This window comes from Cygnus olor, chromosome 11 (genome assembly GCF_009769625.2).
Source record: "Cygnus olor isolate bCygOlo1 chromosome 11, bCygOlo1.pri.v2, whole genome shotgun sequence".
In the NCBI taxonomy this organism is placed as follows: domain Eukaryota; kingdom Metazoa; phylum Chordata; class Aves; order Anseriformes; family Anatidae; genus Cygnus; species Cygnus olor.
This window is the reverse complement of record NC_049179.1, coordinates 21529670-21552741: the sequence shown is the minus strand read 5'-3', so window position 1 is coordinate 21552741 and position 23072 is coordinate 21529670. Positions and strand designations below refer to the sequence as shown.

Sequence of the window (23072 nt, the reverse complement as noted above, 5' to 3'; positions counted from 1 at the left end):
GATCAAGAGTAAAAAATCTAATTACATTTTCTGTTTGATGGTTTATGTGCAATGTAAGAACCCCCCAAGAGCCTTAGAACAGCGGGCAGCCCATACGCACGCACGGAGGGGAGGCAGAGGGAGGATCTTGCTCTCGATCTCGCTGATCTTGGCTGTCTGTCCCAGCCGAAGGGAATCCCTGACCCGTGGAGGACAGGGGACCCCCACCCACGGCCCCGCAGTGGCACCTTCCCTCCTCCAGCCTGGGGGCCAGGAGTAACCCTGCCCCAGCCTGCACCGTTCAGCATCGCCAGCACTGGTCACGCAGCTGAGATGCAAACCACGCAGAACACCTCAATTTTTTTAGAAACTCCCAAATTAGAAAATTCCTGGGAGGTGCAGTTCTGCAAAATGAGATGCTCTTGCTGACAGCAGAAGTAAAAAAAAATGCAACCAAGCGCTATTCTGTCTGGTCGTGTGCTGAATAAGTTGCACTGCAGCATGGCTGTGTTTCCTACCTACTGAGGCACTACAGAGGAATTTGGGCTTAAAGAGCTGGGGAAGGGGAGTCAGAGAGGAGAGGGCTCCTTCACTGCTGCCAGCGGGGACAGGGGACAGCATGTCCCCACGCAGTCCCCGCACACGCAGGGACGCTGCTCATGGAAATACTTGGTGGAGCCATCCCACAAACTCAGACCAAGTTACACTGGAGAAAGGAGATAAGAATTAGAGTCACAAGGCCACATGAATCTCTAATCCATTAACAGGAGAAAAGACAGCACAGTAAAGCATGCAGACAGCACTGGCACCCTGGCTGCTGCCCGAGACAAGCGGTGCTTTCTTGCAACACAACTGCATAAATACCGACGTGTCTCTGCGCAGACAAACACAAAACACATGTTGGTGGCAGAGGAAGAGACAGAAATGATTTCTGTATTATATATGCAGTGGAGAAACTGCTGCCCATAAAAGTGATCTACGCACACCTTATTACTTACAGGGCAGACCCAGCTCAGCCACTGTTCATGCCTGCTCCTGTGAAAGCCATAAATGCTGCTTTACCACGGAGTATTTGTAAATCTTGGCCTTGCAGGTGGGTGCTGCCTTCAGGCGTGCAGCACTGCAGGATCCCCACCCCTCGTGTCTGTGCAGAGGGGAGCTGCCGCAGAGCCATGCTACCTCTAGTCCAAGGCCTAAGTGCGAAGTGCTGCCCTCCCCGTGCCTCCTGAACTGCCAGCCTCTCTTCAGTGATCAAAGAACTACTAAAGAGTGTAGTCTGTTTTTCAGAACGCCTGTGCTTGTTCCCCAGGCCTTATTAAAAATCTCTTCCGCACGGATTTTCCCTGTCACCTCATGGCAGTTGAGACCACTTCAATTACACCTTGAAGATACGGATCCGTTCTCAGATGTTGCTTTCTATGCAAAAGCAGGAAAGGTAAAACAAAAATTGAGGGGACCGTCTTGTGTCTTCACCAAAGGCCAGCTTAGCATGCGTGACTCACGCTGGGCTGGTTCCGTATTTCATGTTACTGACCTTTAAAACACCCTCAAGGACTTTTCAAATTGTGTCAGTCACTTGCCTGATTAGACAACGCAGTCGTATTTCACTGAGCTACACAGGGGCTTTTTCTGCTCTGAGATTTCATTTTTCCAGCTACAAGCGCTGTGTTTGCAGAGCGCAAACCAAACTGGGTTCCAGAAGGAGCCTCTCTCTCTCTGGGCTCAGCAGAACACATTTCCAGCACCCTGCCCAGGACCGTCCTTCACCTGCTCCTGGGGGCCGGTGCTGCTCCTCGGGATGCTGCCAGGCCCCGCGAGTGCCAGGTCCCCAGCACGAGGTCTCCCCCAGGAGCTGCAGGGATGCCCGCAGCAGGGATGGCACAGACGTGCCGGGGTCCTGGAGGACGGGCACTCACCGTGGCCAAATCCTGCTCCCTGCAGGGCCCCGTCCCCACGGTACGCAGCTGCGTGAGGCAGGCATCCCCCTGCCGGGGACCCCCGGGACCATCGGGGGGCAGGATGCACGACCCACACTCCGACCGGGGCCATCAGTCAGCCGCTGAACGCCCTGAGCAGGCACACTGCAAATGGCTCAGAATAAAAAGCTTTCCCTAAAATATAAAGTGCTGTGCCATTGCTTTTCAGCGCTGTTAGCTCGTACATTATTCGCTCAATTAGGTCCTTACTCTGCAGAAATAGATGGGTAAATAGATCGAGGAGTACAACCCTGTCATTCTCAGCTCCTGAAAAATTAAGAAGGCTGGATGGTCAGTGTTGATTGCACATCAAAAATATGCAGAGGAGAGAGAGAGACTCAAGCACAAGCATTGCTCGGCGTTTTAAGATTTGTGAATTCCCCTTGGAATCAGGGCAGTGCCTTTCCCTGCAAGCAAGCCTTCATATCAGGCCTGATACAGAAACACATTTCCAAGCCGTTCACTATCTCCAAGATCCACTCGCTATCTATCGCTCAGACAAAGTTGCTGGAGTTTAGGAAAAGAAACAGAGGCTCTGGGCTGTCTGAGATTTAATTTAAAGCCTCTGTGAAGATGCACATATCTAAACTGTCTTCAGAAACACCCAGATTTTAAAAGGGTGCAAAGCAGGAATATTTCAGCATGCCCAGAGGCACGTTTGCTTAGTCAATCATTGGCAGAAACACTTCCTTCGCAGAGACTGTAAATACAAACAAAGGGTGGTGGGGACCAGGAGAACTCACCAAGGAAGCAGAAGCAGTCTCCTTCCCCTCCCAGTGCTCCCAGTTTAGCCCAGGGCAAGGCGCAGACTGGGAGCAGCCAGACGGTGCTGGCAGGGAGGCAGGCATCGCCATGGAGGCTGGCATTGCCACAGAGGCAGGCATTGCCATGGAGGCTGGCATTGCCCTTGGATCCTTGGGACATTTAGGGGAGAGGAGCACCAGAGCCAGGAGCAGCCTGGAGGCAGCACGGCTTCAAAGAGAGGCTGCTCATGGGGCGCAGAAGAAGAGCGAGCATCTTTGTAATGAAAATAAACATTCTCAGCCTTTCAGGCCATCTTCTCCCAATACACCCTGAATCAAAACCCGTTGGTAAGTGATTGCCAAAGGATGTCTTCCTGCCAGCAGGCTACCCAGCCAGCACTAAAAGCCCTCAAATTGGCCCTCAAAGCTTGGATGAAAACATCCACCTCCTGTGCATGCCAATCGCACGCTGACGGCAAGCACTCAGAAGCACAGCAGCCCACCCTACATAACATTGCTCTCAAAAAAATGGGCTGCCATGGACTTGCCAGACACTCAGCGACTTTGCTTATTCCTAGACAGGATGGTTTGTTCCACCCAGGCAGCAGCTCGAGCATTTCATTACACAATGACAACAAAAGCTCAGAAATAAGGTAATGAAACCCGTCGTTCTTACCCATTCTCGGTTGCTTTGCCACATGCAGCTTGGTTTTGCAAACACCATATAAGCGGGATGTCGCAGCACCACGGGCTGACCCCGCGCGTGTCTGAGCAGGGTCGCGGCGCTGTGCTCGCGGACCATCGCCGCCTGCCCTGTGGAGGAGGTGGTGCAGAGGTGGGGGCGAGGCTGGGGCTCAGGGCACAGCGAGGCTGTCAGCCGGGGGTAGGCCAGCTCCGGGTGCCAGCCCTGCACCAGCAATGCTCAGAATGCAAAATACTCAGAGCAAAATACCCAGGGCCTGGTATCGAGCAAACCCAGCCTGGAGGGGCAGCAAACCAGCAGAAAGACATTTTAGATAAGGTATGGAGGGGAAAAAAATAGGTTTTGTAGAGCAGCCCCTGGCTGCAGTTCCCCGGTCTCCGGAGCAGGTCCTGCCTGCCCGGGGACAGCACCGGCTCTCACCCAGCACCCACGGGAAGGGCTGGGGGTGCAGGGGTGGTCAGGCAGAGGAAGGCTCTGCCCCCAGCCCACCGGGCTCTGCCACCAGCAGGGACCTGCCGTGGGCACTGCCATCAGCCCCAGCTCCGCACCCTTCCCAGAACAGAGGGAGGGGTGGATGGCACTGGGTGTCTGGTCTAAAATCAAGCAGCGAGAGATGAAGAGAGCAGTGCAAGGATGCAGAGCCTCCCACCGCATGCTCCAATGGACGTGCCCATTAGTATTAATTACTGTGAATGTCCTGCATCAGCCACGGTGCTGAAACGCAGCATTAACCAGCTAAAAGATAAACATTTCATGCCTTGGCCTGCACGCATGCAGCCTGAAACAAGCACGTGCCATTGCCACTTCCCTTTGACTGCTAGGACCATGATCACTGCTAACACGATGCCTCGCTCACGTCGATAACACACGGAGCTGTTATTTGTGAGCAACATAAGGCCACCGGTGTTATTACCACGCTGATGCTGGCGTTGCAGGTGGCTCTGCCTGCAGGAGGGTGCCGCAGCCTCCATCCCCTCCCCAAGGTGCTGCAATCCGATGCACGCCCCGTGCATCACACCCACCCGCGGGGCCGCCGTGGGCTCGGACCAGTGCCCCGTCCACAAATGTCCATCTGCCTCTTGCTGCTGCCTCGGCTCCAGGCCCCGACCTGTCCCCACCAGCCCGCGGGGCACGGGGACACGCTGACACGGCAGGCAGGGGGAGCCTGTTGGCATCAGCAGATAAAGTTGGGCAAACACATCCAGCCTTCCCGGCGACCTGCCAGGAGGAGCCCGTTAAGCGCGGTGCGTCATTGCTTTTGTGCGCCTCAGCTCCGGCTGTCAGTCTGCCTCACGCCGCCCGTCACTCTGCTGGCTGCGGCCAGGGCTCCTTCGGAGGCCTGGGACGAGGGCGCGGATGCTCTTCCCCTCTGCGGGGATTACATAAGCAGCAGGCTTTTGTCCTCAGAGCGCCGCAGCCAGAGCCGGCACGTCAACCAGACCCGTGCGATTTCCTCTGACAGCTTCGTCCTGAAGAACAATGGTCACGACAGGGCTGTGAAGCCCGATTTCTAATTTCTTTTTTTTTTTCCATTTTTAAAGAAGGTTCTGCAAAATAATGCACAACGCTGACAGTCCAGGACTTCAAAGATCACGTTGCTCACAGCAGCCCAGGGCAGATGCATGAGCGCACGCGGTGCCGTGCAGAGGCAGCTCCTGTCCAAAGCGCCCCCCCACCAGACTCTGATGTCTGAGGGAGAACTCCAACCTGCAGCCATTGAACTTGCTAACGGCAGCGGGGAGGGGGGCGGCTTTATATAAGCACTTTACAGGCTATAGCCACATTCGGAAAAAAACGGAAAGATGAGGAAATACTGTCCCCATAAAGCATGAGTTACGGCATTACAAGCTTTTCCCCTTGTAGCAACGACTCCGGCGCCCGGGGTGGCTGCAGGAACCTGGCTGCTGGGGAGGTTATGGGCCAGCATCACGGTGCCTGAGAGGAACTGCAGATATATAAATCTAGCTGTAATTGTGGAAATACGTTGGAGAATGAGATAAAGAAAAGCCACAGGATTACACAGGATTGGAAAACGCATTGCATTGTGAGATCGGCACCTCTGACTTACAAAAGGAAAATTGATTCAGACAAAAGCATTCTAAATGGTTTACATTCTTAATATGCTATCAAATTAGTTACAAAGATGTAACAGCGGTAGATGTAATTTACCTATTCCGTGCAAGCACGAGATACTCTACAACACGGTAAATTGATTTATAAAGCTGGGAGGCAAAACAGTACTACAAGAGATGATTATTGACCCAGCGATAGCAACCTGCTGGGTGGGAGGGGAGCAGGCGGCATCGGGTCCCCTCTGTGTGGGGCTGCAGGATGCAACGGCACCGAGAGCTGCCCGGGGGCGGGAGGGGGCCTCGAAAGGCACACGAAGTGGTGGCTTTTAGGGTCACCTCTTGTAGGGAAAAGATTGGTAGAGCGCGTGGCACGTCCTCCTTTTTCAATTTGCATCCTAAGTCCCATTAAGGCAACCCCAAGCTTTGGAAAAGCACTTCCAAACACCGGCTGGAAGACGTTAAACACATTGGGCTATCTTTTACAGATGGGAAGCTGCAGGTGTCCATGCAGACAGCAGATTCCCATCACCTTGGCAGCGCACCTTGTTCCCGATGACGTTTGCCTTTTATTTATCCCCACACACAGCCACCTTGGCACTGTGTATCCCAGGATCTCCCTTAAAAGCAGTGCACTTTGCTGATGGGCAATGGGGCCATCGCCTCCCAGCACCGGGGTGCACCAGGGAAGGGTCCTCGTGCCGTGTGTGCCGCTGCTGCCCTGCCAGCACACGCTCCGTCCCCGCCACGGGGTGCCTGCCCCTAACGCAAGCACAGGACTGGATGGGCTTCTTGCAAACCCTCTCTTCTCCAGCCAAACACACCCTATCTTCAGCTCTTTCTCACCAAAAGGTAATTACCCTAAGAGCTCATTATGACTACAGGATGTGCAATTACTGCCTGGAAATAATGCACTATTTTTAGCACACCAGAGTAAAAAGTGGCAGATTGACAAGAATTATCCCTCCAGCAACGAGGCAACCGGCTTATTGAAACTGGCTTCCTTTTGGCTGGCAAGCAAGCTCCTGTCCCTTCCGCAGGCAGGGCACCACCAGCAGACCTCGTGCAGGGGCAGAGGCAGACTTTGGTCCCCAGGGCAGGCCATGGTCCTGGGGTGTCCGTGTTTCACAGCTCCCTTCCAGGCTGGCGTGGAGCCCCATGTGCCCCGTGCGCTGTCCCAGCCCCCAGTGTCACCTATCCTGTGGGACCAACCCTGCCTCCTGTGTGGCTCTGTGCAGAGCCCCGTGCGTGGCCAGGAGATGCTGGGGTGCGGCGCAGCCCCTCCTCACACCGCCGAGAGCCCCCCAGGAGCAGGCTGAGTTCTTCCTAAACCCCGCTGCAGAGACAAACAGCACGAGGCTGCCTGAAGCCACCTCCTGCCATCCGTGCAGCGATGCTCTCTGGAGCCTCTCCATGAGCAACAAGAGATACAAACGCAGTGCAGGACGCTGTCCAATATGCTTAGAACGTGTATGGATTACAACACGGTAAATGTTTTAAGGGCTGGAGTGACTCTGTTGTTAACCTGTACCAAGCTCCACCGGCCCTCGCAGCCCATCCCTCTACAGTCCAGGCAAAAGCGCCGTATTTCCACCTTGGTGCAATCACTGTGTCTAACTGACACTCTAAACAAATGCCAGAATAATTGTAGCACTCACAGAAGAACCAAGTCCCTTCAAAATAGCCTCTTCTGGCTTCTGTAGTTTATCAGACGATTTTATTTTCCCAAACACACCTAAAAGAGAGCATGCCGTAAGCACTCATCCTCTTCATGCTTGCTCTGTATCAAGTGTTTTAATTCATGCCAGCTTGCTCACTTGGAAGACTGCAACAGCAAAATGGCACCGTGTTTCCTCTGCCCAGCCAGTGAGAAAACATCGGGAAAGGAAAGCGCACAGCTCTCAGCAATATCAACACGCCAGCACTCCACGCACACAGTACATGATGCACCAGCACAATTTTGCCCAGGAAGCTGTCACAGATCTTAAATAATCCTATTATTTGCAGACAAGCTGTTACCGTCACTGAGAGCACTTTGGGTCAGCTCTGGCCAGGGCCAAAGAGAAATCCATCCCTTTGGATCTGGCACACTCGAGCATCCAGCAAGAGCAGGATGCAAAAATCTTGCCCTATAGCAAGCACGGGGCATTGGCTCTGTGTGTCCCAGCCTGGTGCCAGGCGGAGGAGCAAACCTCCACCCACCCCTGCCCTGCAACTTTTATCCAGGTATGATCAGAGGAACCCCAGGTTTTGCCAAAGCAGCCCATGCCACGCAGTACGCCACGTCCTAGCCCAGCCTGCCGAGCTGTGTGTGTGTGTGTTGAGTGTGTGAGAGGCTGGCAAAAGAAGCAGATCCTTTACAATCATCATCGTATGCCAAAAATATAAAGATTGTAGCCACAGGTATGTAAAGCAGCCAACTACACTGAGAATGCCACCAGCCAGCATTTGGAAAACCGTGAACAGAAATGAGACAGCCTTTTAAATCACCAGGACTTATATAATGCGTGCGCAACTGCCTCCCCACAACATATGGCAGCTTCACTGTATCTACATACCCAGAAAAAAGCATCTCGGTGCCTGCCTCCAGGCTAGGAGTAACCTTGCTCTAGCTGGCAGCAAGATACCTGCTCAGGAACACAGGGAGCCAGCAGCGAGGTGCTCAGTAAGGCACAGCACTGCAGAAAGGGGAGCATCACAAACACCTCTGGTCCTATTCAGCCCCCAGATATACGACTGCAATCATGAACTTCCCTTTCTCTGTATAATTCAAAGGATTCAATAGAATCCTTCAGATACGCATTTTGTTTGTTAGCATTGTAGCACAATAAATGTCTACGTGTGGATACTGTTATACCAGCACAAAGAGAAGGAGGAAGCACCACCGACAGCTGCGTGCAGTCGCTCCAGAAGCCCACCATGCAGCGTGGAGCAGGAGACCATGTCAGCAAGGCAGGCGTGAAAAAAGTTCATAAAAATGTCCAACGGTAACTGGCAGGTAGCCGTAATTCAGCACAGGATCCACAGGACCTAAAGGAAAACCACACGCTGCAGCGCCCAGACGCCATTTGGTGCATCCTCCTGCCGCATGCCTCTGTCCCCACCGCCAGCTCGCAGCACAAAGCAGGCACCACGATGGGGATGTGCTCAGCACCACGGCAGTTACCGGCCGTGTGTGTAGTTCCTCCAAAAGTGCGAAGGAGCTGATATATTGACTTTGCATGTTTATTTTTACCTGCTTCGCTTGTTGTTACAGCGCAAGCCGGCTCCTTCCCCGCATGCCCTACAGACGCTGCTCAGCAGCTGCACTTCTTCGGGTGCCCTGCACTGGATGCTGCGGGTGGGCGCCTGCGCCCTGCCCTGCCACCTGGGGGTCCTGCTCCCCTCCCTGCCACCCGGGGGTCCCGCTCACCTCCCTGCCAGGCTCTGCCCAGGGGCACAGCACCCGCGCAGGCACCGCCGCCTTCCCCCACGCTCACTGTCGGAGCAGAATTGCTGCTGCTGTGCTGATGGAAGTGTTTTAAAAACCTAACTATGCCAGGACAATAAAGTTTCAAGTAACATCTAATTTAAGGAGAGGTTTATCTGCCATACTGGTTAATCTGACTGCATTAATTAAAGAAACGCTATTTCAGTGCAACTTACTTGCCTAAATGGTGCTTTAAACCCAAGCAACCCTTTCAAGAAGATTCATGGAAGCGTGTGTGCCCCTCCAGCGCTTCGCTCCCCCCGTTGGCACCATCGCCAGCAGCAGCAGGATCACAGCTCCTGACCGGCCCCTGCGAAACTGCCCAGAAGCAGGGACGTTCCCACACTCACACTGGGGCTCAGCACCTCCGTGTCCCACCCGGATGCAATCGCAGGTGGTACAGAGGAAATAAATAAGGATCAAAGCGGAGGGACAAGATCCCATCCACGGGGGGGCCGTGGGCGCCCCTCGGGTGAGCCCCCAGCACCACGTCCCCACCAGCAGCAGCAGGGCCGAGGGCATCTCCCAGGCTGTGCCTGTGCCCCACCGGCCGCGTTGCCCTGTTCCCATGGCAGCCCCCGGCCCCCAGCAGCACCGCGCCGCCGACTTTTTCTCCCTCTCCTTAGAAACCCGTGGAACAAAACCACACCAACAATCGGGCAGTGTCTGTGGGGTCAGCGCGCAGTCACAGCCTTCGGGCTGATTTACGGTCTCCCCAGCCCCATGCAGCAGCCAACTTGGAAGCCATCGCGGGCTGCTTTTTGTTTTTTCCCTTCTTCTGGAAACCCCACGGAGCGCAGGACGGCAGCAGGCTCCGCTCCCCGGCTGCTCTCACTGCTCAGCAGGCGCCGTGGCACCACTGCTGCCCAGCCCGAGGCCGTGCCTCAGGATGCACTGCTCCCCGTATGGGAAGAACAAGCACACAACAAAGAGGGAAGGGAAGTCTTGTGTTGACAGGACTGCTTAAAAGACGAGCCTGTGATTTCAGCTGACACCTAGCACTGGCGGTGGCTCAGCGAGGGAACACCAGCACCGTGGCACTCGGGGAAGCTCGGGGTCATGGCACCTGAGTGCTGGGAGGAGCGGCCCAGCTCTGGACTTGGGGTACAACATTTGCATCCACCCTGGGGAATCCAAATTCAAGTCAAGGAGAGCTCAATGAGCTGTAACAGACAGAAGCCATGGAGGGAAGGTGGTGGCCTGGCAGAGTGCAGCTGGTGTCCTCCCACATCCAGGCAGCGTGAGACACCCAAAACCTGGCTGGGTCCCCCGAAACCATGTAACCCACTGGCAACACCCTCGCAGGGGGCACCAGAGGGCTGCAGAAGACCAGGGCCACCTTCTTGCTCCTCCTTGAGCCGCCACCCCACGGCCAGAGCCTCCCCAGCTGGGCTCCTCCAGCCCCAGCACCACTGCTCCAGCTGCAAGGGCTCACTGAGAGCTCGCAGCACACGCGTTAGGCTCCGAGAACACGTCCTTTGCCTGCTCGCTGCTGGGGGGCGAACACAGAGCCAGAGGGATTTGGGAATTCTGTCTTGAGCGAGCAAGGTTTAATTGCTTACGCTATCAGTTACTAATGCACTCCTGTGGCAAAGCCCTCGCCTGCTCCCTCTTTGCCCAGCGATGCGGTAACGTAATGGAGTTGCAGGATTGCCTTGATGAGCGCTCCTGCAGTGAGGCTCCTGGGGGCAAACCCTGCCCCAGGCCCCAGCCGTCCCCGCGCTGTCACCGATGCCAATGGGGCTTCAGCACCGCTGCCCCCTCTGCAGCCATCCCACGTGGGGCACCCACTCGGCACGGCGGGGTTTTGCACTTCTGGCCTCAATTCAGCCCCAGAAGGGATCATCTCATCCTCAGAAACATCACACTCAGCCTTCGGGCACAGAACGGCGTTTCTGGTGGTGGCACTGTCCCGGGTTACCTGCGGAGGAGGAGCTGGGAGCACCGGGCTGCTGGAGCTGCCCCTCGCTGGGGAGCCAGGGGCGCAGCCTCCTCACCCAGTGTGACAAATGGTCAGGACACGTCCTGCGCTGGGACACACAACGAGCTGTGCTGCTCTGCCTTCCCCTGCCTCGCTGCCCTGCAAAAGCAGCACAGGCTTCATGCACCGAACCGTCCCCGCTGCCCACTGCCCCGGCCTGGCCAGCCCAGAGGTCCAAGCACTGCACCAGGCAGCACTGGGTCCCCAGGAAAAGTTTAAAGCCAAATCAGCTTAAAATGGGTCAGGCGTTAAGCTCACTGACATCCTCATAACAAAATGCCACGTGTTAATTAAAAAGCCCTATAGCAATAGGAACGCTCTCCGCTCGCTGGCACTGGGGTTTCCTAGGGAAAGCCTCCAAGCTCCCTTCTGTGCTCCAGGCCCTGCTGGTGGCATTTTTAATTCCGTGGGATGTGCCCAAGCGGCCAATGTAGATGGTGGAAGGCATCCCATGAGGGCAGAGAGAGATCACTGTCACCATTATTTAAGACACACTACACTGGGATTAATATTGTATTAGCACCTTATTTATGTCTGTAACAAAACCAGATGCTAGGCTGGGGGACACAGCATCCAAATAAAATCAAAGCACTGCTCAGGCGACACGAAAGCTCCAACTTAAGCCTCGGGAAGCAAGGAAATCCAGAAGGAAGGCTGTCAGTCACTGCTAATCCTCTCAAAGTGGCAGCTGCCCCAAGGACCCTCTGTTTCATTCTTAAGCCCCAGATGAAGAAATCTGTCACCTGCAAGCAGAAGTCACAACGAGTGAAAGCCCCGGCAGCGGGCTCAGGGAGCTGCTTCCGAGGTGCGGTGACAGGCTGGGGAATCTCTCCCCTGTAGGTCTCGGGGTTTGGTACCAACCCACAAATAAGAATGGCACAAAACTGTAAACGTGCAAGTGATAACACAGCTGGACAAAGGAAAGCACGGTACTAACAGGGACCTGGAACAGACCGAAAGGAAAATCCATTCTGGGTCGGGAGAAGAACCTAAATGTTGAGGAACAGCCCAGGAGTGCAATGATTTAGGCAGGAAATCGGTTCTGGAGGTACTTTCTGGGGAAGCTTGAGGGCACTGCAAACGGCAGGAGCTGAGCCTGTGACAAAGGCTTGTTTGGAACAGCCATCCCGGATGGCACTGGGCTTAGGGACATGCAGATTTTCGGAGCTGTCCCGGTATGGAGGGAGGTAGGTGGGCTGGGGAGGGCAGCACAACACGGGCACTGCCCTGCCTCTGCCCGCCCAGCCTGCTCCAGCCCCAGCCCTCACTGCACCTTCTGCTGCCCTCGCAGCTTCTCTGCTCCACTCCAGCAGCCCCAGGACCTCCCGAATTTCAGGTCCCAGAGACATTCTGTTCTCATTACACATTTCCTTTGGAAATCCATTGTTGTTTGCAAGCCAGAAATATTAGTCAGCATGCTCTATAGTGCAATGTTAATGAGAATTAAATCGATTCATGAGAAGTACCTGCTCAGCATGTTTATTATCTATTTTTCAAACATAACTATATTGGATTCTGCCTTTTTTTTTCAGTCCCAATGCACTGTCCATTCTATGAGTTAAGTAGATAGATAACGTATAGTTAGTACCTCTATGAACTACCCAATCCATATATTCCTAAAGTCTCTCTCTAGCTCCGGAATAGCTTAATCAATTTCCGTAATTTTTTATTAAAGAAAAATTTCATATAGGCAGCTAGATGGATATTTCCTTTGGGACCACAGCTTATGTGCCAAGCTAAAAGCCAATCTGATTTGAAACAGCCCCGTTATAAACCCTCTGAAAAATAGAAAGCCCTCATCAATATGACAGATATGCCGCTATAATTAAAGTCTTTGGTAACAGACATTATGCAGCCAAAATTTTCTATTTCCAGCTGCAGCATTGATCAAATTTTGACATCCAATATTAAGTAGCTGAGCTCTCTCTGGACTCAAAAAACACAATGCCACAAAGCTTTTGTTAATTATCATTTATAAAAGTGCCTCTTATGTCTGTTGAGGCACAGGCACCTGGCGAGTGCCGGCCACGACAGTACGCTCCTTCCCTCAGCACACCAAGGCATCCTAAGGTTCCTCCCTACTCTCAGGGGCCTGGTGATGAAATTCTTTTCTGCCATATATGAGAGATTACAATATGTGCCAACCTTGAATTTCCAATGAGATGCTCGGTCGATGCAAGAACCCGGCTCTCTCAGGGAAGAAAAATGGTCTCAGCGAGAGCGCAACCCAGCCGGGCGTGCAGGGAGGTGATGGGAGGTAGCAAAGACACCCCGTGCTCCCAGCTCAGAAATTTAAAGAAAATATGTTAAAATTACAGAGGCCTGTCCTCACCCTTGTTTACAAGGCAGGCTTAGCTCACTCACCCCTCTGGCAGGGCCCTGTGGGGCTCTCATGTCTTTGGAGTGCATTTTCTGCTCCTTTTCCTCCTGCCCGGGTCAGGCTCCAACACACACCGTCCCCCCCAAAGCGGCACACGGAAACACCGCGCTCCCACCGCCTAACGCGCATCCCACAGTGCATGGACAGACTCCTCGCTCTGCTCCCTCACCCTCAGAAGAGCAGTTTCCATCTTCGCCAACGTTATTGCCACTTCCCTGGCCAGGACCAAAGGGACCGAGCGGCTCGGTAGAGTAGAGCCCTCTGTTTTGGGACAGACACCGAAGGATACAAAAAGTTGGTCCTTGAGGCAGCAAAAAGATCCCGTGGCTTAAAATACGACTCTGCTCTAAAGCCTGATTATGTAAAAATGGCCCCATCTTGCTCAATAGCACAACTCCTGATGTGTACCTGGAGAGACAACTGCTGACTTTATTGAGTGAAATAAGATTTTACTGAATTTTATCCCGGCTGCCTCTCTACGGATAACAAGTGCGAGGAAGCACAATGGCATCTTGCATTGTGTGTGCATGGAGAATGAACCACATTCCTTGCGAAATGTCAGCTGCCGAGTCACTTCTGCAAATGAAGGCAATGGATACCAGTGAAGGTAATTTACACAGACTGTAATTGCCAAAGTGTAATTAAGGGCAAAGCATGGTCTGCGTCTTTAAAAACGATGATGCGGGAGGAACAAAGAGCCTCGCTGTTCCCAGGACTACGCGAGTTCATTCCACTGGCAGTTACAAAAATCCTATCTTTGCTTAGAAAAAAGAGCAATTCTCCACTGCCAGCTTGAAGCGTGGTTCACAGAACTTCATTCTCCCTTTTCAGAGAAGAATCAGACACTAAAGACCAGGTATTTTTTGCAGATTCTCAGTTTGGCCTTGCCCATAATTATACAACTAACGTGAAAACGCCTGCACTGTATGCAGGAAAAGTGCCCAGCCAGCCCCAAATCCCACAGGTCGTCTGAGAAAAAGCCACAGCCTGGTGCATCTCACCCAACAGAGAACTGGAAAATCCAATCATCGCAAAACCGCGCCACAGGGCCACAGGACAGGAAGATCACACAACCTCCGTGCGCCCACAAACCGGCACCGCTTTGTTCTGCTTCCCAGTCGCTGCTGCCGCCGAATGCAGAAGAAGGCATTTGCTCTTGCCCAGGAATGGAAGCACCATAATGAATATTCAATATCTGCCTTCAACTGCGAGAACTCCTTGTGCCAATGTCCCAAAAAATAAAAAATAAGAGACAGACCTGTTCTAATAGGAGGCTGCTCGTGATGGCAGCAGGTAGAGACACACAGGATTTGAGTGTGAAGCTTAAAAGCACGTTTTCATTAAAGGTGCTCAGGTAGGCATGTGCCTGCCCATCTGGGCACGGCTCCTTGGCACTGGTTTCACAGAACGACACCACCTCATGCCAAGGACTGATGAGAAAAGAACCATCTCTCGGATAATGTATTTCGTGAGACTTCATTTTTAATTGTTAAAAGCACAAGCTTTTAAAAGCAGATAAAGCCGTCTCATGCCTGCATGTTTTCTAGAAATGGCAGCGTTTCACACCAGGTGGCTCGGCGGGGATGGTGGAGCCCAGGCCCCTTACCCCACCTGTGCAGCAAGACAGCAAGGAGCTCGCACATCCCCGCCTCGCAGCACTGCAGCCGCTGCCTTCGTGCTCCTCTTCCTCTTCCTCACCTGGGCACACACACCTCTGGGAACGTCCCCAGCACGCTGCCCCCGCAGCCGCGGAGCACCCGTGGGCTGGCAGAAGGTTAGTTCCAGAGGAAAACCTGGCCTGCATCCCCCTCCCAGAAGGACCCCGAGTTTCTGCACAAATGCAGACCATGTAACCCTAATTTTGATGCTCTTACTTGCACATGCAAAGTTTTCTCATTTAAAACACACCCTACTTCTTTCACGTGTCCTGTTTTGTCCTGGGGCTCTGAGCAAAGAAACCTTTGCTTCAGTCCTCTTCCCAACAGCAATTTGCTCTGTAGCTGTTTAGCCATTTCTATAAGGAATATAACAAAACCAGACTGCACAAGCTAGCAGTGGTTTGTGTAAGATCTAGGGCTGGGTAAGACGTTGCCATGCCGAGGTGAAAGCTCCAGTGAATATTCAAAGTACTAATTCCCTTCTGTCCTGAATTAAGCCAGCTTTTGCCTTTCCCCTTTGTGCTCATGCAGGCAATAGCCAGAGCTCTGCCGCCATGAAGAGACACAAGCAGAGATCTCCTGGGACGATGAAGGCACCACGTAGATTTTAGTAGTCATAAAAAAAGTCACAAAGAGCCACATCAGCTGTAACGCTGCTGAGAGCACAAGGGGGAAATCTACAAGAGGTGTCTGAAGTGAAAACAAATTAGGGTGTTTTTCCTGAGTTCTGATGTTTCTAAGAGGCTATGAAGAACAACAACCAGACCAATAAACGAGAATCCCACCACAAGAGGGGGTTTGGCCCCTTCCTTTCAAACCAGCCCCCAGCCTCGGCAGGACAAACCCAGGTCCATGCACACCCACACGTTCACAGCATCTCTGCCGGCCAGGAACGACGTCCCCTTGCCTTGTTTGCAATGCAAGAGCCTCAGTCTCTGCAGACACTTGCTGTGGATTCATCAGCCTTGTAGGCAACTCCAGATCATCAATATGAAATTGCTTTCATACTGCTGTGATAATTTGCTCTGGAAAATTTTCAAAGAAAAGAATTTGACCTGAAACCTTCTTATTTGCAGAAACAACTCCAAAGCTTTTTGTAACTCAACAATAATGTTTTTTTTGACCACGACCAAATGGCTGATGACAGCTCAGTTCAGTTATTTCTATAACAGCACCAACTTTTGACCTTTGCATTAACAAGGTATTGTCCGTTCTTGACAGAATTGGTAGCAAATAAAACACAGCACTTCTCAAGTGGCAAATCCCTGCTCGTTCCCCAGCCTTCCTCTGTAAGGAGCTGCCATTCGTAAGCAGTGACAGCAGTGCCACGCTTCCTCTGCTGTTTCAAAACTACGAAGTGGTGGCTTCAGAGCTTCTTCTCTCGGTGCCCCTGGTCCGGTGCAGGGCGATCGAGGCACGTGGGGGTCTCCATGGGAGGAGGCGGCTCTGCCTGAGCACGGCCACAGACGTCAGCCCTGTCCACGCGATCGCTTTGAGCTCCTGAAGAGTGAGTCAAAAATTAAAAATAAGTGGGCTGTTCAAGGCACTTTCAGTATTCCCCAGACAACTCAAAAGCAGCCTCCTACTGCGTATTACCTAATTTTTACATGACAGAAGCAGAAAATTTCTTCTTTCATGATGCTGTAGGTACATATTTTTCTACAGTGGTAACACCTAGTGTGTACATATATATATATATTTGTCTTCAGGATCTTATATGGGAAAAGTGATAACCAAAGCAATTCTTTTTGGAAAACTGGCTCCTCCAAGGGGGATAGCTGGCAGTTTCACAGCAGGTAACGTTGTAGAACAAGTATGAAAAGTTAACAGAAAACAGACATTTCAGCTGGTGAAGAAATAGCAGCACTAGAAATATTTTCAACAGGTCTCCATAACAACTTCTGTTTCTGCCTCCCATTAAAATGTGAGCAAATATGTCACTAGTTTTCCAGCGGACGTTTAGTGGATGTTTTCATCAGTTGGCTTTTGTATCCCTTGTATTTAAAATTGGAAATGAATTTTAAAGGAAAAAGGAGATGAAACGCAAGAAACTCTCAGTTTTGACTGTTACTTTGTCTCCAAACTTGTGCATTTCAGGCAGCCCTCCTTTTTTCGGAGCCCACGAGCCATATGTGTTTAAATGTTTGAGCAGGGAACGAAGGGTGCTGCGCAGACAGCACGCCGTTCTGCAGAGATTTAGCTGAGTGAGATTGGTAGATTTGTCACAAAAACATTTCCAACGTTATAAATAAAAACATGACTTCTGATGGAGTCAACAGCAAACGGGCAAAAGCAACCTGGCGCTGTGGCTGCCACCCCCACTGGCACCCATGGGCTAGGAGCAGTGCAATCCCACATCCTCTGTGGCCCAGGAGACTTCACCAGAGACTTCCCACGGGCCAGGATTTCTCCTCGCCCAACACCACTGCCCTTACGGTGCCCTGAGGCCTTTCCCCAGCCCCGAGACCGTGCAGTGCTCAGGGAGCACCGCCGCCTACCCTGGCTCCGCACGCAGCACTGGCTCCGGTACCGCAGCCAGGCCTCGGGACAAGGAGGGGCAAACGTCTCCATGCACGAGAAGAAAGGCACTGGGAGCTGACACAAGCATCTCACCACGAAGCCTCGTGGCTTCCACAGCTCTCGGCAGCAGGAGGAAACCTCAGACACCGAACGCATCACCTGCTTCGGGCTTCTGACAAGAGGTCCCGCTGCGCACGCAGCGCTCCGCTAACCTAGTTCCCAGCAAAGGCAATTGGAAACTATGGGAAGATAAAAAGATAATGAACAAATAACCTTCACAGTAGCCAGCGCTGCAAAAAGTTGGGGCTTCTCTCGTGTTGACTGCCTGTTATTAACGACCCTGTCACGTCTTCTAATGAACTTTGTGCTTCATGTGGAAAACATGGGTTTTGTCCAAGCACGTGGCTAAGTGCTCTTTTTCTTTTATTTCCAGTCTTACATAAGAAAGTTGTTGCATTTTGAACCCAGGAAACCTCGCTTTTTATCTATTTTCTCACTTCCCCACGTTCTCATAGTACGAGTGAGTTTTGAAACAAAATGCCAGTGTCTTTTCAGGAAAATACTTGATGCATCAAGCAATGGCAAATCGTTAATTATTTCAAGCCCTTTATACCACGACTGACACCACAGAGAAGAATTTAAAACATTTCCTCAGACAAGCAGCTCAGTCACACAGAAGCCGCAGCACAAGAGCATTTCTTGCTGTCTTCAATGCATGCTTTATTCCGATTGTTGTCAGCCCGCTCTGGCAAGCCGCACGAAGCCGTGGGACGCAGCGCGGCGAGCACACGGTAACTACGGTGCTGGACCAGAGCGTGCCACTGAGCTGAGCCAACAGCCGTCAGCAAGGGCTGCCCACCTCCAGCAGCCCTGGGACGGGGAGCGGGGACACCCCAGCAGCCCACCACGAGCTGCAACAGCTCCACACCGAGGGACAGCGCTGACGGGCACCGCGGCATTCCCACCTTCAGCGAGCCCCATGTCACAGACCATCAACTCCACTGCTTCTAAAGCACCTCAGGGGCACGTCATATTACCGAAATACAAGATTCTCTGAGTCCAGACAGGATGATATCTTTGTCTTCTTCCAGACAGCTGCTGGGAGCCCCAGGTCCTGCGAGCGGCTGAGAGGCACAGCCCTGCTCACAGGCAGGCACGGCCCCGTCCCCACAGCACAGCGCAGCCAGGGCCGCATCCTCCTGCTCCCCGAAGGGGCAGACTACTAGAATATACAGGAAAATATACATATATATAAATATACATATATTTATGGAGGTCCAGACTCACTGCAAACACTCTCTGCCTCCAACAGATGTGGACCAACAGCACAGCCACCGAGCTGACCCCAAGCGGGACGGATGCGGGAAGCGCTTTCGAGGCTCCTCCACCTGCTCAGTTGGGTGTTTGGGAGTGAAAATTAGGACAAGAGAGATGAAGGACTCGTCCGAGCTCAGATGATGAACTGCTTGTTTAACAAGGGAATATTACCAAAGTAAACTTTGGATAATCGAATAAAAAAGGCTTTATTTAGAAAGAGAATATTCCAAGTTATGATCCAGCAGCACAGAAACCCTATTCACACGCCTTTTGTCAAGCACAGCCAGAGGTTAATTCTGTTGACAGGTTTAACCAGTGCTATTATCTGAAACATAAATAAGACCTCTTACAGTCAGATCGGCCTCTTGAGTGTTTTTTCTTTCACAGCGATGTGGAAGCCAGACAACACGTCAGGCTGGCCGCGGCTCAGGAGGGCAGAGCGCGCACGCACATCCTCGCGCTGCTGGCACCAGCGACACACACACACACGGGCACAGCCGCACAAACGCACGATACAAACTTCCACCGAGCGGCTTCTCTCCCCAGATGTGCACTGTGATCAACAGCACTGCAGTCGAAAACAATGACTTTTGCTTTGGACGGTTTCTCCATATTTAAGTAAAAATAGAAATGTATAAATTAGAAACAACGGGCGTAGAAACAGCCTGGATGAGGAAACACTACGGATCTCAGCAAGACATGAAATATCTGCACTCGTGAGGGAATGACCTTCAAAACTCATTCACTGTTCCCTGCCTCTCCATTGACGGTTTTTCTCACATTAGACATTCCCACTATACATGCTTTAATTTTGCATGGACTATAAATACTTTGCTTATAAGACAGCATGAAAGAAATAGAAAACAAATATTTAACTACGGTAACCTTGATTGTGAGGGTAATACAGCTAATTCTGTATACCTTAGGTCATCCATACTAAACACAAGGACTCGCTATTTACTATGCTAAACATGAAATAACCCACTGAAATACGTGATCAAGTACTATTTCCTCTTAAAAAAAATAAATAAAGGCACGCAAAATAAAGACACCTTGTTAAACGAAATTAAGGACAGAAAATCCAGATTTTTCTAAACTGCATTGCCTACATTTTCTCTTCCAAACTACATTTTTCCATTTCATTTGTATCAAAAACAACCTCTGAGAGACAAATGAGTTTGCTCGTGCAAAACAAGCAGGCTGCCACCCCAGCTGTTTACGGGGTCACACTTTACAACCTAGGTGGGGGAGGTGAGTGAGGAACGAGCGGCTTCAGTGTTCTTCGGCTGCTCTTTGCACAAAACACCGTATTTACCCATTTTAGACTATTAAAGCAAAGCCGACCATGCCTCCCATAGCCTGCAGCATTCCTCCCTCACCATTCTTTGCATTTTAAAGCACGCTTCTGCCCGCAAACTAAAAGATGCTCCCTCCTCCTCGGAGTTGCAGGACAGCGGGGAACTCGGGAGATCCACAACCCGAACCGGCAGGTGGGAGCTGTCGCTGTTTACGCGTTGAGTCACCTTTACTCAGAAAACTCTGCCCCGAATTTTCCATTGCCTACGGACTGGAGCGGAGCCAGCCGATGCCAGCAGGGAACAGCCGCGAGTGCTCCGGCGCACAGGGGCTCCGCCGTGCCAGCCGCCCCCGGCAGGCTCCTCGCCGCCCCCGCCGCCACGGCAGAAGCGCAAAGCGAGGGCGCCGCAGCCGGGGCTGCCCCGCTCCGGGTCCCCGCCCGCCGGCCGCCCCCTGCCGCAGCCCGGCCCGGCCCGGGGCTCCGCTCGGGAGGCAGAACGGGGCACGGCGGGGCGGGCAGGCTCGGCACGGCTCGGCATGGCACGGCTCGGCATGGCACGGCTCGGCAGCCGCCCCCGGGCTTCCCTTCGTACCCGAGTGCTCGCCGCGACACGCGGCCGGCAGCGGGGGGCGAGCAGCGCCTCGCTCCGCGGGGCACGGCCGAGCCCCCCCGAGCCTTCCCCGGTCCCGGAGTGGCCGCGCGGGGCCGCCCCGGCTCGGCGGGGCTCGGGCTCGGCTCTCCCTGCCCCGAGGCACCGGGCTCTACCCCGAGGGGAAGGGGCAGGATGGGACGGGGATGGGGATGGGGATGGGATGCTCCGGCCGCTCCGGGAGCCACGGGAGCTGGGGATGGGGGGAGAGGCTAGGGGGCTCCGCGCGGCTCCGGGGCCGCCGCCGCTCCGCCTTTGTTCGCGGCGGCGGGGCAGGACCGGGAGCCTTTTGTCTGCCGGCTCCGTGCGGCGGCGGGGGCACCGCGCCCCCGGCCCGCCCGGCTCGGGGCTGCCCCGGCCCCGCGCCCCCGCTGCCCCCCGCGCCCGGCCGGGACGCGCCGCGCGGCGGCTGCGCTGACCTGGATGGTGCAGGTGTACTCGCTGTCGTCCAGCAGCCGCACGGTGCAGTTGTACTCGCGGTCCAGGTTCCTGCTGCTGCCACTCATCCACCTGCTCAGCATCTTCCCGGGCGCGGAGCGGCGGCGCTGCCGGCGGAGCCTCCGCTCACATCCCCGCAGCCGGCGCGGAGCTGCTCGGTGCTGCGGGCGGGTCCCCCCCGCCCGGTTCGGTTCGGTTCGGTTCGGCTCGGCTCGGCTCGGTTCGGCCCGCCCGGCCCTGCCTCCGCTGCGGGCGGAGCGGTGCGGAGCGGTGCGGAGCGGAGCGCGGTGCCCGTGCCCGGGCCGCGGCGCTCGGCGCACGGCGGGCGGGGTGGAGGCCGGCCCGGGGGGGCGCCGGCTGCGGGGGCCAATCTCGGCGCCGCGGCTGTGACGGGCTCCGCCGCAAACCAATGCGGCAGGGGCGGCGCGGATCCGCCGCCTCCCCCGGGCAGCCCCGCGCGGGTGGGGGCTTCGCGGGGGCGCAACGGCACGGGCTGGGGGGGGGCGCCCCGGGGGCACCGGGACGGAGGCAGCGCCTGGCCCCGTAGCGGGGGCAGCGGGGGGCCCGGTGGGGCGTTGGGGCTGTGCCGTGCGCCCTGCGGGGGTGGGCAGCCCCCGCTCACCGCCCGCCTCCCCCCCCCAAAAAAAAAGCCCCCACTCCCGCCGGCCCCGCCGCTTGTGCACAGCGGCCCCCGTCCCGCTCCCCGCAGCCCGGGGCACCTCGCCCTGGGCCGGCCGGGGGGGGAGCGAGGTGGGGGGCGGCCTCCCCCGTCCTGTGGGGAGAGGAGGCTGCGTCCCTGGGGACGGTGGGTGAACAAGCACGGTCCCGCAGGCCTGCAGGGCACTGCCAGGCACTGCCGGGCCGCCTGCGCTCTGCTCTGCTGCCGGGGAGAGGTTTGGGCAAGGAGGGGGCATTGCACGGGGGGGCAGCTGCCGGCCCTCTGAGCAGAGCGCTTTGCAGACCGAGCTGAGACAGTCCCCAGGGCGCACGGTCCTCTCCCGGTGTTCGTTCCCTCTGGATGGAAACTTTTGTATCTGTGGCTGTTGGGCAAAATGGACTCCAGAAGTGATCGGTGCTCACTCAGGTGCGGTTGGTGCCGCTCTGGAGAAGTGAAATTCGTGGTGGCAGCAAGTGGGGATGAAGCCCCCCAGCAGCACTGCAGATCTTCCCCCGTCCGGCCCTCACTGGCCCCGGCTGGGCATCACGCTCACACCACGGCCACCCCTGCACGGAGCACGGCTCCCACCAGAGGGTTCAGCAGCACTCCCACCACCACCTGGCTCTGCACGAGCTGACAAATGCCCACCTCAAACAGGCCACGACATGGGGCTGCGCTAAGCTGCTGGTCTGGCCCACTGCAGCACAGATCCCATCCAGCTGCGCCTTCCTGACTCAGCTCAGCTGTGCCCAGAGCTTCTTCCCCTCCAGCTGCGTTCCCAGGCTGCAGTGCAGCTCCTGTCCCTTCTTCATGCGCCCCAGCCTTAAGCTCCAACCATGCAGCTGTCCTACCTTGTCCCACAATAGCTCCGTTCCACTTTGCTCATTCCCTGCCTTCCCAGCCAGAGAGATGGCTCACAAAGCCACGTTGCTGGCCTCCCTGCAGGAGCGGTGCCACTGACCCAGCACCGCTGCGGCGCGTAGGGCAGGGTCCTGCGCTCTGGGGCCATGCAGGCTGGGAGCTGTCCCCACTCAGGTGGCAGGGAAAGTCTTTCCAGGCCAGCCTTGCTGCTCCCAGCCCATCCGACTGCACCGGCTCTGCCCGCCAGGCTGGACACAGCCCTGTGTGCTCCAGGAGGGACCATGGAGGGGACCAGGCTGGGTTACCTTAGTATCCTAAAGACGATTACTCCAAATGTCCAATTAATGTGAATGGCAGAGTGGGAACGAGACGTT

The 23072-nt window shown here is 54.6% G+C and overlaps 1 protein-coding gene across 3 annotated transcripts in view; it reads right to left on the bottom strand.

The window, feature by feature from the left end:
* Positions 1 to 21494, bottom strand: part of FRMD5 (FERM domain containing 5) — an 83118-nt gene extending 61624 nt beyond the window's left edge. The window contains exon 1 of one of the 3 annotated variants that reach the window (XM_040570068.1): positions 21161 to 21494. In XM_040570068.1, coding sequence (XP_040426002.1) covers positions 21161 to 21262 — 102 coding nt within the window. In that variant the 5' untranslated portion in view covers positions 21263 to 21494. The remainder of the gene's footprint in view (positions 1 to 21160) is intronic. The other 2 variants (XM_040570071.1, XM_040570070.1) reach the window with 2 other exon arrangements.
* Between the last annotated feature and the right edge of the window lie 1578 nt (positions 21495 to 23072).